A 15,325-nucleotide genomic window follows, 5' to 3' on the forward strand; every position below is an offset into this window, starting at 1 on the left:
GCAGCTGCTACCAGAATGGAAGCAGCTCGGTTGTGCACACACATTTATACTCTGCCTACTGGGCGGAGCCAGCACGCAGGGACTTACCCCCGTACCTATAGTACAGGAGCCTCACCGTATTACCTCTAATAATCATCGTTACAACTATTATACAATCAGTGGTGACTACCACACTGGCCTAAGTGGGTGTAAAGTCTAATTACACTTGCGCTGTTTGATCACACCCCCTTTGGACAGGATTCTAAATTTGATGCCTTGCGGGACTTGAGTATATCCCGCAAGATGCAAAGGCTGCTGGGAAGCCTGAGGGAGGCCTCTCCCGGGATCTACCGGCCGCGTTGCGCAGCCGGTAGATCACATCCAATCAAACATTACCAAGAAACAGCATTGATTTACCTTTGTGCAGATTTCCTAATAACTTATTTTACACATCCGAGGCACAGGGACCTTTGAATTTAAACAAGCGCATCGATCAGAGTTTTGGGGAAATGAAGGGAATTGGGCAGTGTCATGGTTTCCAAAGAAACATCCCACCAAGGTATCCTTGTCCCTTATTCTGTGTTTGACATGGTGCCTGACAAATGATTGCTGCAAAATACTGGGATTTTTTTTGAAGAGCGCAGCAGGAGGACTAGGAAACCATGAACATATTGCAGGGCACATCGACCCCCCTCCTCTAAACTCCTTCTCCATCTGCCCAGAAACATTCAGGTGATTATTTTAATATTTACACTGGATTAATTGGTCTTCTCTGAATGATGTCTCCTGACAGCGTGTTTAAAGTTGAAATTTGGCAATAGCTGGAGGTACGCCCCATCAGTCGAACACACTCTACGAACATGTCTCTCATTCTGTATTCATGCCACATTTTGAACTGAGCTTTCACCAGTTCTGTATTCACTTCTCTTGTCCCAGATTTGTTAACTGTGCCAGAAAGGAAGAGGAGCAGAACCTTGTAGCCTTCCAGCAGCAAGGGAAAATTTATTACAGGAGCTGCAAGCCTATTCCTCCTCGGTGTGAGCTGCTGGTCTGGTACGGTGATGAATATGCAAAGGAACTTGGCATCACATGGACGACAATGTGGACAGCAAAACAAGAATCAAAATGTAAGGATACTGACCAGGACTGGGAACTTTAGTGAAAGTTTTTTTGTGTCCTGTAAGAATATCAATGTGATAAAATGTCTCTTCTTGACTTGTTGATAAATTGAAGTCTGTTGGGTTAATGTTGCAGCTGTACAGTAGATACAAAATAGATTAGAGGAGAGGAAGCAGAGAGTAATGCCGAATGGAATGGCTGCTCAACAAGCTAGAGCCAATTACACGTGTTTCACCCAGTGGACTGTGTTTGGACTCCTGACCGTTTTGATACAAATCAATGACCAGGACGTGGGTAAAGGGAAGATCATATCAATGTTTACAGCTGACACAAAGCTTGAAAATAAAGTAAATAGTGAAGATGAGGAATAAAGTCTCAGGAAGATGTCGATAGAGTGGTGCAATGGAAAGACACACAGAGTAGATTAAATTTCAGTCAGGAAACTGTGAGGAGAAGCAATAGAAATGAAATGAGACAATGTGCAAGGGAATGCAGGAACAGAGACCTGGGACGGAATTCTCCATTCCACCGCACCCGTTTTGTAAACCTTTACCTTTGTAAACCACTGTTCAGGGTGGACGAGAATAGAAATCTGGGAACCGCAGTTTAGAAAGGATCTATAAGACCATAAGACATAGGAGTGGAAGTAAGGCCATTCGGCCCACCGAGTCCACTCCGCCATTCAATCATGGCTGATGGGCATTTCAACTCCACCTACCAGCATTCTCCCCGTAGCCCTTAATTCCTCGCGACATCAAGAATTTATCTATCTCTGCCTTGAAGCCATTTAGCGTCCCGGCCTCCACTGCACTCCGCCGCAATGAATTCCACAGGCCCACCACTCTCTGGCTGAAGAAATGTCTCCGCATTTCTGTTCTGAATTTACCCCCTCTAATTCTAAGGCTGTGCCTACGGGTCCTCGTCTCCTCGCCTAACGGAACAGTTTCTTTGCGTCCACCCTTTCTAAGCCATGTATTATCTTGTAAGTTTCTATTAGATCTCCCCTTAACCTTCTAAACTCCAATGAATACAATCCCAGGATCCTCAGCCGTTCCTCATATGTTAGACCCGCCATTCCAGGGATCATCCGTGTGAATCTCCGCTGGACACGCTCCAGTGCAAGTATGTCCTTCCTGAGATGTGGGGCCCAAAACTGGACACAGTACTCCAAATGGGGCCTAACCAGAGCCTTATAAAGGCTCAGTAGCACATCGCTGCTTTAATATTCCAACCCTCTTGAGATAAATGACAACATTGCATTCGCTTTCTTAATCACGGATTCAACCTGCATGTTTACCTTTAGGGAATCCTCGACTAGCACTCCCAGATCCCTTTGTACTTTGGCATTATGAATTTTCTCACCATTTAGAAAGTAGTCTATGCTTGGATTCTTTTTTCCAAAGTGCAAGACCTCACATTTTCTCACGTTGAATTGCATCAGCCATTTCCTGCACCATTCTCCCAAACTGTCTAGACCCTTCTGCAGCCTCCCCACTTCCTCAGCACTACCTGCCTGACCACCTAACTTCGTATCATCGGCAAACTTCGCTAGAATGCCCCCAGTCCCTTCATCCAGATCATTAATATATATGGTGAACAGCTGCGGCCCCAACACTGAACCCTGTGGGACACCGCTGGTCACCGGCTGCCATTCCGAAAAATAACCTTTTATCCCAACTCTCTGCCTTCTGTCAGACAGCCAATCCTCAACCCATGCCAGTAGCTCACCTCGAACACCATGGGCCCTCACCTTACTCAGCAGCCTCCTGTGTGGCACCTTATCAAAGGCCTTTTGGAAATCCAGATAGACCACATCCACTGGGTTTCCTGGTCTAACCTACTTGTCACCTCCTCAAAGAATTCTAACAGGTTCGTCAGGCACGACCTCCCCTTACTAAATCCATGTTGACTTGTTCTAATCCGACCCTGCTCTTCCAAGAATTTAGAAATCTCATACTTAACGATCGATTCTAGAATTTTACCAACAACCGAGATTAGGCTAATTGGCCTATAATTTTCCATCTTTTGTCTTGATCCTTTCTTGAACAAGGGGGTTACAACAGCGATCTTCCAATCGTCCGGGACTTTCCCTGACTCCAGTGATTTTTGAAAGATCTCAACCAACGCTTCCGCTATTTCTTCAGCCACCTCCCTCAGAACTCTAGGATGTAGCCCATCGGGGCCAGGAGATTTGTCAATTTTAAGACCTTTTAGCTTTTTTAGCAGCATCTCTTTTGTAATGGCAACCATACTCAACTCAGCCCCCTGACCCTTTATAATTTTTGGGATATTACTCATGTCTTCCACTGTGAAGACAGACGCAAAGTACTTATTAAGTTCTCCAGCCATTTTCTCGTCTCCCATCACTAGCCTTCCAGAATCTGTTTGAATTGGCCCAATGTCTACTTTGGCCTGTCGTTTGTTTCTTATGTATTGAAAGAAACTTTTACTATCATTTCTTATATTACTGGCTAGCCTGCCTTCATATTTGATCCTCTCCTTCCTTATTTGTCTCTTTGTTAACCTCTGTTTGTTTTTGTAGCCTTCCCAATCTTCTGATTTCCCAGTGCTTTTGGCCACTTTATAGGATCTCTCTTTTTCTTTGATACATTTCCTGACCTCCTTTGTCAGCCATGGCTGTCTAATCCCTCCCCGGATAATCTTTCTTTTCTTAGGGATGAACCTCTGTACAGTGTCCTCAATTATGCATACAAACTCCTGCCATTTTTGCTCTACTGTCTTCCCCACTAGGGTCTGCTTCCAGTCGATTTTCGCCAGTTCCTCTCTCATGCCCTCGTAATTACCTTTATTTAACTGTAACACCATTACATCCGATTTTGCCTTCTCTCTTTCAAACTGCAGACTGAACTCAACCATATTATGATCGCTGCTTCCTAAGTGTTCCCTTACTTTAAGATCTTTTATAAAGTCTGGTTCATTACATAGCACTCGGTCCAGAATAGCCTGCTCCCTTGTGGGCTCCATGACAAGCTGTTCCAAAAAGCCATCTTGTAAGCATTCCATGAATTCCTTTTCTTTGGATCCACTGGCTACGTTATTTACCCAATCCACCTGCATATTGAAGTCCCCCATGATCACCGTGACCTTGCCTTTCTGACATGCCTTTTCTATTTCCCGGTACATGTTGCGCCCCTGGTCCTGACCACTGTTAGGAGGTCTGTACATAACTCCCATTATGGTTTTTTTGCCTTTGTGGTTCCTCAATTCTACCCACACAGAAACAAGGCAACCCCACCCCCTCGGCCCACCTCCCTGTCTTTTCGACAGGTTGTATATCCTTGGATGTTTAACTGCCAGTCCTGAACCCCCTGCAGCCATGTCTCTGTGATGCCTACCACATCATAATCATTCACGATGATCTGTGCCATTAGTTCGTCTACTTTGTTACAAATGCTACAAGCATTCAGGTAAAGTGCCTTAATGCTAACTTTCTTATCATTACAGATATTGGAAGTCCTAAGATGTCCAAAGTTATCCTTCCTTTTTGTTGCATTCCAAGTCTGCCTCAAGCTTAAATCCACCTGCCTACATGTTATCCTCCTGCGTATCTTGCCATTTAACTCCATGCTCCCTGTCGCTTTCACTTTCCCTTCCCCCCAACTCAGAAGTTTAAAGTCCTACTGACCACCCTATTTATCCTCTTCGCTAGAACACTGGTTCCAGATCGGTTCAGGTGGAGACCGTCCCAACGGTACAGATCCCCCCGGTTCCAAAACTGATGCCAATGTCCCATGAAGTGGAATCCCTCTTTCCCACACCAATCCCTTAGCCACGTGTTTACTTCCCTAATTTTCTTATCCCTATGCCAATTGGCACGTGGCTCGGGCAGTAATCCGGAGATTATGACCCTTGAGGACCTGTATTTCAATTTTCTTCCTAGTGCTTGATTGTCCCCGAACAGGTCCTCCACCCTAGCTTTACCTATGTTGTTAGTCCCAACGTGGACCACAACAACTGGATCCCCCCCTCCCGCTCCAATATCCTTTTAAGCCGGTCAGACATGTCCCGCACCCTGGCACCGGGCAGGCAACACACCATGCGAGACTCCCGATCCGGCTTGCATAGGATACTATCTGTCCCCCTAATTATAGAATCCCCTATAACAACTACTTGTCTTTTTACTCCCCCCTCTTGAATGGCCTTCTGTACCATGGTACCGTGGTCAGCTGGCTCATCCTGTCCAGAGCCCTTTTCCTCATCCATACAGGGAGCAAGAGTCTCATACCTGTTGGACAAGGTCAAGGGCTGAGGCTCCTGCACTCCTGAACTCAGGTTCCCCCTGCCTGCCTCACTTACAGTCACACTCTGAAGTCCCTGATCACTTACTGAATGTGAATTACTTAATCTCCCAGGTGTGACTGCCTCCTGAAACAAAGTGTCCAGGTAACTCTCCCCCTCCCGGATGTGCCGCAGTGTTTGAAGCTCAGATTCCAGATCATCAACTCTGAGTCGGAGTTCTTCCAGCAACCAACACTTGCTGCAGATGTGGTCATTGCCATTCACAAGGGGAACAGCCAGCTCCCACATCATACAGCTACAGCACATCACCTGCCCAGCCATCTCTGATTAGTTAATTACTTTATTACTTTGTATAAATTTCAGTTTAAAAAAAAACTTGGATACCTCTGCTATAGTCTTTTCCAACCTAGTTCTGGTTAACAAATAAGAAAAAGAAAAATAATAATGTAATAAGGCACTCACCTGCTCACCCCAATGGGTCTTATTATTAGGTTAGAGGAGGAGGGCGGGTGGGAGACACTACACGTGTAGTGTCTCGGGTTTCCTCTCCACCAGAATTTATTGACTAGGGAGGGGTAAACCTTTCCAGAAGTCCAGGGGACAAACTTCCTGTTTCCTGCAAAGGTAAGTAATTTAAACTTACAACTCACCTCCCGATAGGCTCAGCACCTGCCGGTATCCAATGGCTGGCCGCTGCTCCTGCAATGAAATTTACAAATCTACTCACCAGCTGATGTGTCCCAGCTCCCGCCGAAATCCAACTGATGACAAGGTTTTGAAGAGTGTGTGGAGAGGTTTACCAGAACGGAAATAGAAATGGGAAACTTCACTTGTGCGTAACAAGGCTAAAATCTTTCTCCTTAGTGCATGAAGGTCAAGAAGAAATTTAATTGTGATAGTCAAAGTTATTTGCGGTTGACGTCCGGTGGCGGCAATGCGGAGCTAAGCCACACGTTCGGCAGCTCTCGTTTGTTTTGGAATTTCGGGCTCTTTTAAGAGCCCGCAACGACGCTGTTTCGACTTTCCCCCGGGGGGAAACACAGCCAGAGTGCCCAGCGGCCGGTGGATGGACTGGACTCGCAGTGGAGCGGTCCAGAAGTCGGCATTACCACAGAGAAAGGCAAGAGGCAGAAAAAGGAAGATGGCGGCAGGCGGGGAAGCAGCAGCAGCGTGGCAGCAGTGGGCGCGGGAGCAGCAGGAGCTGCTTTAGCGCACCTTCAAGGAGCTCAAAGCCGAGATTTTGGAGCCGTTTAAGGCCTCGCTGGACAAGCTGGTGGCGACTCAGACGGCTCAGGCCGTGGAGATTCGGGAGCTGCGGCACAAGGCTTCGGAGATGAGGATGAACTTTTGGGCCTGGTAGTGAAAGTGGAGTCGCACGAGGCACTGCACAAGAAATGGCAGGCGAGGATGGAGGAGATGGAGAACCGCTCCCGCTGGAAGAATCTACGGATTTTGGGCCTCTCGGAGGGGCTGGAAGGTTCGGATTTGGCGGCCCATGTGGTCCTAATGTTAAATTCGTTGATGGGTGCGGGGTCGTTTCGTGGTCCCCTGGAGCTGGAAAGCGCCCATCGAGTGCTGCAGCGGGAGCCCAGGCCGAATGAACCGCCCAGGGTGGTGCTGGTCCATTTCCACCGCTTGGTTGATCGGGAGTGCGTGTTGAGGTGGGCGAAGAAGGAGAGGAGCAGCAGGTGGGAGAAGACGGAAGTTCGGATTTTTCAGGACTGGAGCGCGGAGGTGGCGAGGAAAAGAGCTGGCTTCAATCGTGCGTAAGGAGTGCTCCACAGGAAGGGGATGAAGTTTGGCCTTCCACAGCCGGCTCGCTTCTGGGTCACGTACAAGGACCGCCAGCTCTATTTTGACTCTCCGGAGGAGGCCTGGGCTTTTGTCCAGGCTGAGAACTTGGATTTGGATTGAGGATTGGGGGGAAATGTACTTTGTTTGGAGGCTTTGCCCTCTTAGGTATCCTTTCGCCTATATTGGCTGTGTTTGCTGATGGTTGTTTCCTGTTTGTTTTCGCTATTTTATGGTTATTTGGGTTCTTTCGGGGTTTCTTTGGGGCTGTTGGTTATTTATTGTGGTGCTTTTTTTGTTTTTTTCACTGGTGGGTTGGGGAGTAGTTTGGGATCCCGATGGATCATGTGTCCGTCTTTTTCCCGCGTGTTGGGTCAAGGGGCGGGGCTCGGGTTGGAAGCGCGGGCTTTATTCCCGCGCCGGAGGAATTGGGGGCGGGACCGGCGCTGGTCGGGAGGGATTGGTGGCTGTGTTGCATCCGGGGGGGGAGGTTTGTGCCTATGGCGGGAGTAGCCGGGGTCAGCAGAAGTCAGCTGACTTACGGAGGCATAATGTTGGGGGTAACGCAGCTAGGGGGGGCCTAGCTTGGGGGGGAGTGGGGGGGGTTGGGGGGGAGGAGGAAGGGGGGTGCCGGGTTGTTGCTGCGGGGACTGTGAGGAAATGGATGGTTGTTGGAACCAACAATTCTACAGACACGTGCTTGTAGGATTAGAATAGCGGTTTTAATATACTCACATCAGAACCAGCCTGTTAGCCATTGAACTTTCGGTGAACTGGCCGGCTGACCATGTGGCACTGATCTTTATACAGCAGCTCCAGGGGGAGGAGTCCTGAGCGGAGCCAAGGGAGAAGCCCAGTACAATTCTCGAGCAGTCCCAGAGCTCCTCCCCATGGTGGTCAGGTAGTGCAACTGCACTTACAATACAGACATATGTATATACAGATTATAATCCGGTGTGAATCACATTCACCACAATGGTGAAGGGGGGGTTGGGAGGGGGTTTGCCACCATGGGGAGCGGGCTTGGGGGGTTCCCTGGGCACGTGGTGGGCTGAGGAAGGGCTATGGCTGATCGGCGTAGAGGGAATGGGACGGCCCCTCGGGTTCGGTTGGTCACATGGAACGTGAGGGGGCTGAATGGTCCGGTGAAGCGATCTGGGTCTTGGCTCACTCGAGGGGGCTGGGAGCGGATGTGGCTATGCTCCAGGAGATGCACCTCAGGGTTACGGATCAGGTGAGGCTAAGAAAAAGTTGGGTGGGACAGGTGTTTCACTCGGGGCTTGATGCAAAGAACCGTGGGGTGGCAATTTTGGTGGGTAAGAGCCTGTCGGTGATCACTGTCCCGGCGGTGATCCATGAGGACCAAACAGGGTTTGTAAAGGGGAGACAATTGAATGCCAACGTGCGGAGGCTCCTGAATGTTATGATGATGGCGCCGGTGGCTGGGGAGTCAGAAATAGTGGCGTCCATGGATGCGGAGAAAGCTTTTGATAGGGTGGAGTGGAGTTACCTGTGGGAAGTGTTGCGGAGGTTTAGGTTTGGTGAGGGGTTCATTAGCTGGGTGAGGTTGCTGTACAGCTCCACGGTGGCGAGTGTGGGGACGAATGGGAGGAGGTCAGAGGACTTTCGGCTTTCCAGAGGGACGAGGCAGGGGTGCCCCTTGTCGCCCCTGCTCTTTGCGTTAGCAATTGAGCCCCTGGCCATGGCGCTGAGGGACTCGAAGAGTTGGAGGGGGATTGTGCGAGGGGGGGGGGGGGGGGGGGGGGAGCACCGGTTGTCGCTGTCTGCAGATAATCTGCTGCTGTATGTCGCGGACCCGGCTGAGGGGATGCCAGAGGTGCTGAGGATACTTGAGGAGTTTGGGGACTTTTCGGGATATAAGCTCAATGTGGTGAAAAGCGAGCTGTTTGATCTGCACCCAGGGGGTCAGGAGAGGGAGATAGGTGAACTCCCGTTGATCAGGGCTGAGGGGGGCTTTAGGTATCTTGGGGTCCACGTGGCTAGGACCTGGGGGGCTTTGCATAGGCTTAACTTTTTGCGGCTGGTGGGGCAGATGGAGGAGGAGTTCAGGAGGTGGGATGCGCTGCCGCTCTCGTTGGCGGGCAGGGTCCAGTTGGTTAAAATGACGGTGCTCCCGAGGTTTTTGTTTCTTTTCCAGTGCCTCCCCATATTGATCCCGAAGGCTTTTTTCAGAAGGGTGAATAAGACGATTCTGGGGTTTGTGCGGGCACGGAAGGCCCCGAGAGTAAGGAGGGTATTTTTAGAGCGAAGAAGGGAGATAGGGGGTCTGGCGCTGCCCAACCTGTGTGGATATTATTGGGCAGCGAACGTGGCGATGATTCGCAGGTGGGTGACGGAAGGGGAGGGTGACGCATGGAAGAGACTGGAGGTAGCGTCCTGTGCGGGTACGAGTCTGGAGGCTTTGGTGACGGCCCCACTTCCACTCCCCCTGGCAAAGTACTCCACGAGTCCGGTGGTTGTTGCGTCCCTCAAAATCTGGGGACAGTGGAGGCGGCATAGGGGGGGAAGTGAAGGCCTCAGTTTGGGCCCCGATACGGGGCAATCACCGTTTTGCGCCAGGGAGAACGGGTGGGGGATTTGGGAGTTGGCACAGGGCAAGCATCAGATAGTTTGGGGACCTCTTCTTGGATGGGAAGTTCGTGACGCTGGAGGAGCTGGTGGGGAAGTGGAACCTCCCCCCGGGAACGCTTTTAGGTATATGCAGGTCAGGGACTTTGTTAAGAGGCAGGTGGAGGAGTTTCCGCGGCTGCCGCCAAGGGGGGTGAAGGACAAGGTGCTTTCGGGGACGTGGGTCGGGGAAGGGAAGATCTCGGCGATCTACCAACTGATGCAGGAGGAGGAGGAGGCCTCAGTAGATGAGCTCAAAGCGAAATGGGAGGAAGAGCTAGGGGAAGAGATTGAGGGTGGGACGTGGTCGGACGCCCTGGAGAGGGTGAATTCTTCCTCCTCTTGCGCACGGATCAGCCTAATTCAGCTGAAGGTGCTGCATAAGGCTCACATGACGTGGGCAAGGATGAGCCGGTTTATCGGAGGGAAAGACAGGTGTGGGAGGTGTTCGGGTGGCCCGGCAAACCACACCCATATGTTTTGGGCATGTCCGGCTTTGGAGGGGTTTTGGAAGGGGGTGGCGGGGATTTTGGCGGAAGTGGTTAAGTCTAGGGTCAGGCCGGGCTGGGGGCTTCGGAGCCAGGAGTGCAGGAGGCGAGAGAGGCCGGCATTCTGGCCTTTGCGTCTCTAGTAGCCCGGCGCAGGATTCTATCACAGTGGAGGGATACGCAGCCCCCGAGTTCGGAGACCTGGGTCAACGACATGGCTGGGTTCATCAAGTTGGAGAGGATGAAATTTGCCCTGAGGGGGTCGGTACAGGGGTTCTTTCGGCGGTGGCAGCCCTTTCTCGATTTCCTGGCGATGGGGTAGAGAGTGGTCGGTCTCGGCAGCAACCGGCGGGGGAGGGGGGGTGGGTTTGGGGGTTTGTTTTTGTGGCACGGGTTTGTTATGTTATTTTCTTCTTTCTTGTATTGCTATTTGTTATTATTTATTTTGGGGGGGAGTTCTTTTCTTGTTTTGGTGTGGGAACACGCCTTGTTTGTTTTAATTTGCAGGGAGAAAATGTGTTATTGTTATTAAAAAACTTGAATAAAAATTATTTTTTAATAAAAAAAGTTATTTGAGGTTGTGATCGAGTAATTCAGGAGAAACTATCCACAGATCGGCTGTTTGTTAACCAGAGGATAAGATAATGAACTGAATGTGATTTTTGTGTTGTAATAGGGTTGAGAAAGAAGTTGAAATCTTGAGATTCAGCTTAATGTTATGTTTGGTTCATTGGGTTTCTGCATCTCTATCTGGATGTTAGGTGAGGCAGTGTAGTTACCCGTTGTACTGGGAAAAGAGCAATTCAGCAAGTGTTCCTTTCCTGATCCCAAAACAGTGAGTTGTTGCTGTGTCAATTCTCCTCAGTTGGAAGCAGAGGTCAGTCTGTAAGAGTTTGTATCCACAGTGCCGGAAATCTTCTGGTCCCGTTCACCACGGGAATTGCTGCAGGATGGATGGATAATTTGAGGGACCAGGGAAAAGACCGCTATCCTCATGTGGGAATTTCCTTTCCTGGGGCAGGAGGTTTTCAAGTTTAGAAGGAATTATCCTGTTAGAATCACATGGGATGTCCCAATTTTCATTCGATACAATCTATTACTTTTAGAAGTGCAATCATTGTTCTTATTTAAGTGAATAGAACAGCTCAGCTGATACACAGCAAGGTCCCAACAACAGCGATAAGATAATTGATTTGACACAAGGACAACATCCTGCACTTCTTTATATTGAGCCATGGGTTTGATGTTGTCCACCTTAATGCACACGCAATGTGCAGTTCAGCACGCTTTGAGAGACTGGACCTCTGACAGTGCTGTACTCCTTCACTGAAGCTTTGCACTGTCCTGGATTACAGACAAATGTCTCTTGAGCGAGACATGACCCACAAGCTCTGCCTTGGATGTGAGAATGCAAACCCCTGAACCCTCCACCCCAATCTCCACACATTCCTGAATTTATCTCCAAAAGAAACTTCTCGATGTTTCATCACACTGACAATTGTCCTTCTTTCTTCTCCAGCAGGGGAACAAGATGAGTGCCATCCTTGCCCTCATTGCAGTGTTGGATTTACCACTGCAGATTTCCTTCACAAACACATCAGAAGGCATCCAGAATCCATGGAACATATTACAACAGGCCAAAACTCTCTTTCCAGCAATGGTCACCGAACTGAGCAGGGATCGTTCACACAATCTGCGCAGGAGAGGGAATTTATAAAATCAAATTGTCTTTACCAGCATCATCAGATCCAAACAGAAGAGAAACTGTTTCAGTGTCCTGAATGTGGGAGAAGTTTGACACGGGCGGGGAGCCTCCGTACTCACCAGAGGATCCACACAGGAGAGAGACCCTACAAATGTCCTGAATGTGGGAGGAGTTTCACACAGGCTGGGCACCTCCATAAACACCAGAGGATACACACAGGAGAGAGACCCTATAAATGTCCTGAATGTGGGAGGAGTTTCACAGAATCAGGGCACCTCCATGGACACCAGAGGATCCACACAGGAGAGAGACCCTATAAATGTCCTGAATGTGGGAGGAGTTTCACACAGGCTGGGAGCCTCCATAAACACCAGAGGATACACACAGGAGAGAAACCCTATAAATGTCCTGACTGTGGGAGGAGTTTCACACAGGCTGGGAGCCTCCATGGACACCAGAGGATCCACACAGGAGAGAAACCCTATAAATGTCCTGAATGTGGGAGGAGTTTCACAGAATCAGGGAGCCTCCATAGACACCAGAGGATCCACACAGGAGAGAGACCCTATAAATGTCCTGAATGTGGGAGGAGTTTCACACAGGCTGGGCACCTCCATAAACACCAGAGGATACACACAGGAGAGAGACCCTACAAATGTCCTGAATGTGGGAGGAGTTTCACAGAATCAGGGCACCTCCATGGACACCAGAGGATCCACACAGGAGAGAGACCCTATAAATGTCCTGAATGTGGGAGGAGTTTCACACAGGCTGGGAGCCTCCATAAACACCAGAGGATACACACAGGAGAGAAACCCTATAAATGTCCTGAATGTGGGAGGAGTTTCACACAGGCTGGGAGCCTCCATAAACACCAGAGGATACACACAGGAGAGAAACCCTATAAATGTCCTGACTGTGGGAGGAGTTTCACACAGGCTGGGAGCCTCCATGGACACCAGAGGATCCACACAGGAGAGAAAACCTATAAATGTCCTGAATGTGGGAGGAGTTTCACAGAATCAGGGAGCCTCCATAGACACCAGAGGATCCACACAGGAGAGAGACCCTATAAATGTCCTGAATGTGGGAGGAGTTTCACACAGGCTGGGCACCTCCATAAACACCAGAGGATACACACAGGAGAGAGACCCTACAAATGTCCTGAATGTGGGAGGAGTTTCACAGAATCAGGGCACCTCCATGGACACCAGAGGATCCACACAGGAGAGAGACCCTATAAATGTCCTGAATGTGGGAGGAGTTTCACACAGGCTGGGAGCCTCCATAAACACCAGAGGATCCACACAGGAGAGAAACCCTATAAATGTCCTGAATGTGGGAGGAGTTTCACAGAATCAGGGCACCTCCATGGACACCAGAGGATCCACACAGGAGAGAGACCCTATAAATGTCCTGAATGTGGGAGGAGTTTCACACAGGCTGGGAGCCTCCATAAACACCAGAGGATACACACAGGAGAGAAACCCTATAAATGTCCTGACTGTGGGAGGAGTTTCACACAGGCTGGGAGCCTCCATGGACACCAGAGGATCCACACAGGAGAGAAACCCTATAAATGTCCTGAATGTGGGAGGAGTTTCACAGAATCAGGGAGCCTCCATAGACACCAGAGGATCCACACAGGAGAGAGACCCTATAAATGTCCTGAATGTGGGAGGAGTTTCACACAGGCTGGGCACCTCCATAAACACCAGAGGATACACACAGGAGAGAGACCCTACAAATGTCCTGAATGTGGGAGGAGTTTCACAGAATCAGGGCACCTCCATGGACACCAGAGGATCCACACAGGAGAGAGACCCTATAAATGTCCTGAATGTGGGAGGAGTTTCACACAGGCTGGGAGCCTCCATAAACACCAGAGGATCCACACAGGAGAGAAACCCTATAAATGTCCTGACTGTGGGAGGAGTTTCACACAGGCTGGGAGCCTCCATGGACACCAGAGGATCCACACAGGAGAGAGACCCTATAAATGTCCTGACTGTGGGAGGAGTTTCACACGGGCTAGGAGCCTCCATGGACACCAGAGGATCCACACAGGAGAGAAACCCTATAAATGTCCTGAATGTGGGAGGAGTTTCACAGAATCAGGGAGCCTCCATAGACACCAGAGGATCCACACAGGAGAGAGACCCTATAAATGTCCTGAATGTGGAGACAGCTTTGTTTACAGATATCAGTTGAAAGCTCACACTTGTTATGAAACCTGTCATCAGTGTGGGAAAGTCTTCAAAGATTCAGCAGCTTTTAAAATGCACCTGAGAAAATGTTTTGAAACCTAATGAAGGCAACTGTAAATAATTTATAGTTTTGTTCATTTTTGAATATGTTTTCATATTTGGACAACCTTATCTCAAACATTACTATTATTGCGATTGCCAACCGTTTATTCCTTATGATGATTTTGTGTGGTTAATGCTGGAATATTAGGTGATTTCCATTGAGGTTGGAACATTTGGGACTCAGTTGTTCCAGCCTAATGTCAGATCCTCTCTGAAATTGTGTTGTCAGTTTGAGCTTTTTAAATGTTCCCTCTGATATAAACTGCAGCACCTGCAGAATGTGTTACATTTGCAAGAATCTTTATCCTACCGACATGTCATAACCTCTTCATTCTGATGGTGAAAGGTCACTGGGGTCAATGCTGTCCTGCTGCAGTCTGGTGAAATCTGTGTTGGTAAAGGTGTCAATCACTAAATATATGGTAATAAATGTAACCACTGAAAATGTAACTACTTTTGTTGCTGCTGCAAGTGTTGAAAACTGTCCCGTGTTGTGGACTGTGGTCCCAGTTACTTTGTTCAAACACCTCCTCCCCACATGAACTTTTCAATATTTAATCATGACATGATCAATAAAATTCTGTTGTTGTTTTGAAATTTGAAGAAATTGTTAATAAAATTTGAAGCAGAAACTGTTTGACAATTGAAAAGTTGAATGTGTTGAAATGTGTAATTTATTTAACTCAAGTTTGTTTGGTCAAAATGTGCTTTAATTTGTATTAATCTATTGTATTTCAATTATTTTGAAATCTTTAATCTGTGTCTATATTTGTCCAAATAAAATCTGTGTTGATGTTCATTGTTATTGAAATGTTATGAAATTTTGTGATCTGATTGTCAATGAGTTATTTATTTGACAACGAATGGGCTGGAATTCCCAACGAGCATCGGAAAGTGATGACTGATATTGCAAAACTTTAATGTTCACTTTCCTGCTCTTGAAAACTGCACTGAAGCCTCCAAACTGTGGGGTAACATGGAGTCTGCATCGGAAGAGTCTTCGCAATCCCCAGAGTACTCCAGCTCCAGTAGATTCAAGGAGACCA

General features: G+C 48.6%; 1 protein-coding gene across 1 annotated transcript in view; it reads left to right on the forward strand.

Annotated features, from left to right (window-relative positions):
* LOC119974496 (zinc finger protein 420-like) overlaps positions 1 to 14,965 on the forward strand; it is a 66,849-nt gene extending 51,884 nt beyond the window's left edge. Inside the window, exons 6-7 of the mRNA XM_038813435.1 lie at positions 916 to 1,106; positions 11,785 to 14,965. Of these exons, the coding sequence (XP_038669363.1) occupies positions 916 to 1,106; positions 11,785 to 14,279 (2,686 nt within the window). The 3' untranslated portion in view covers positions 14,280 to 14,965. The remainder of the gene's footprint in view (positions 1 to 915; positions 1,107 to 11,784) is intronic.
* Positions 14,966 to 15,325: the final 360 nt, after the last annotated feature.

Source organism: Scyliorhinus canicula, chromosome 12 (assembly GCF_902713615.1).
Source record: "Scyliorhinus canicula chromosome 12, sScyCan1.1, whole genome shotgun sequence".
In the NCBI taxonomy this organism is placed as follows: Eukaryota; Metazoa; Chordata; class Chondrichthyes; order Carcharhiniformes; family Scyliorhinidae; genus Scyliorhinus; species Scyliorhinus canicula.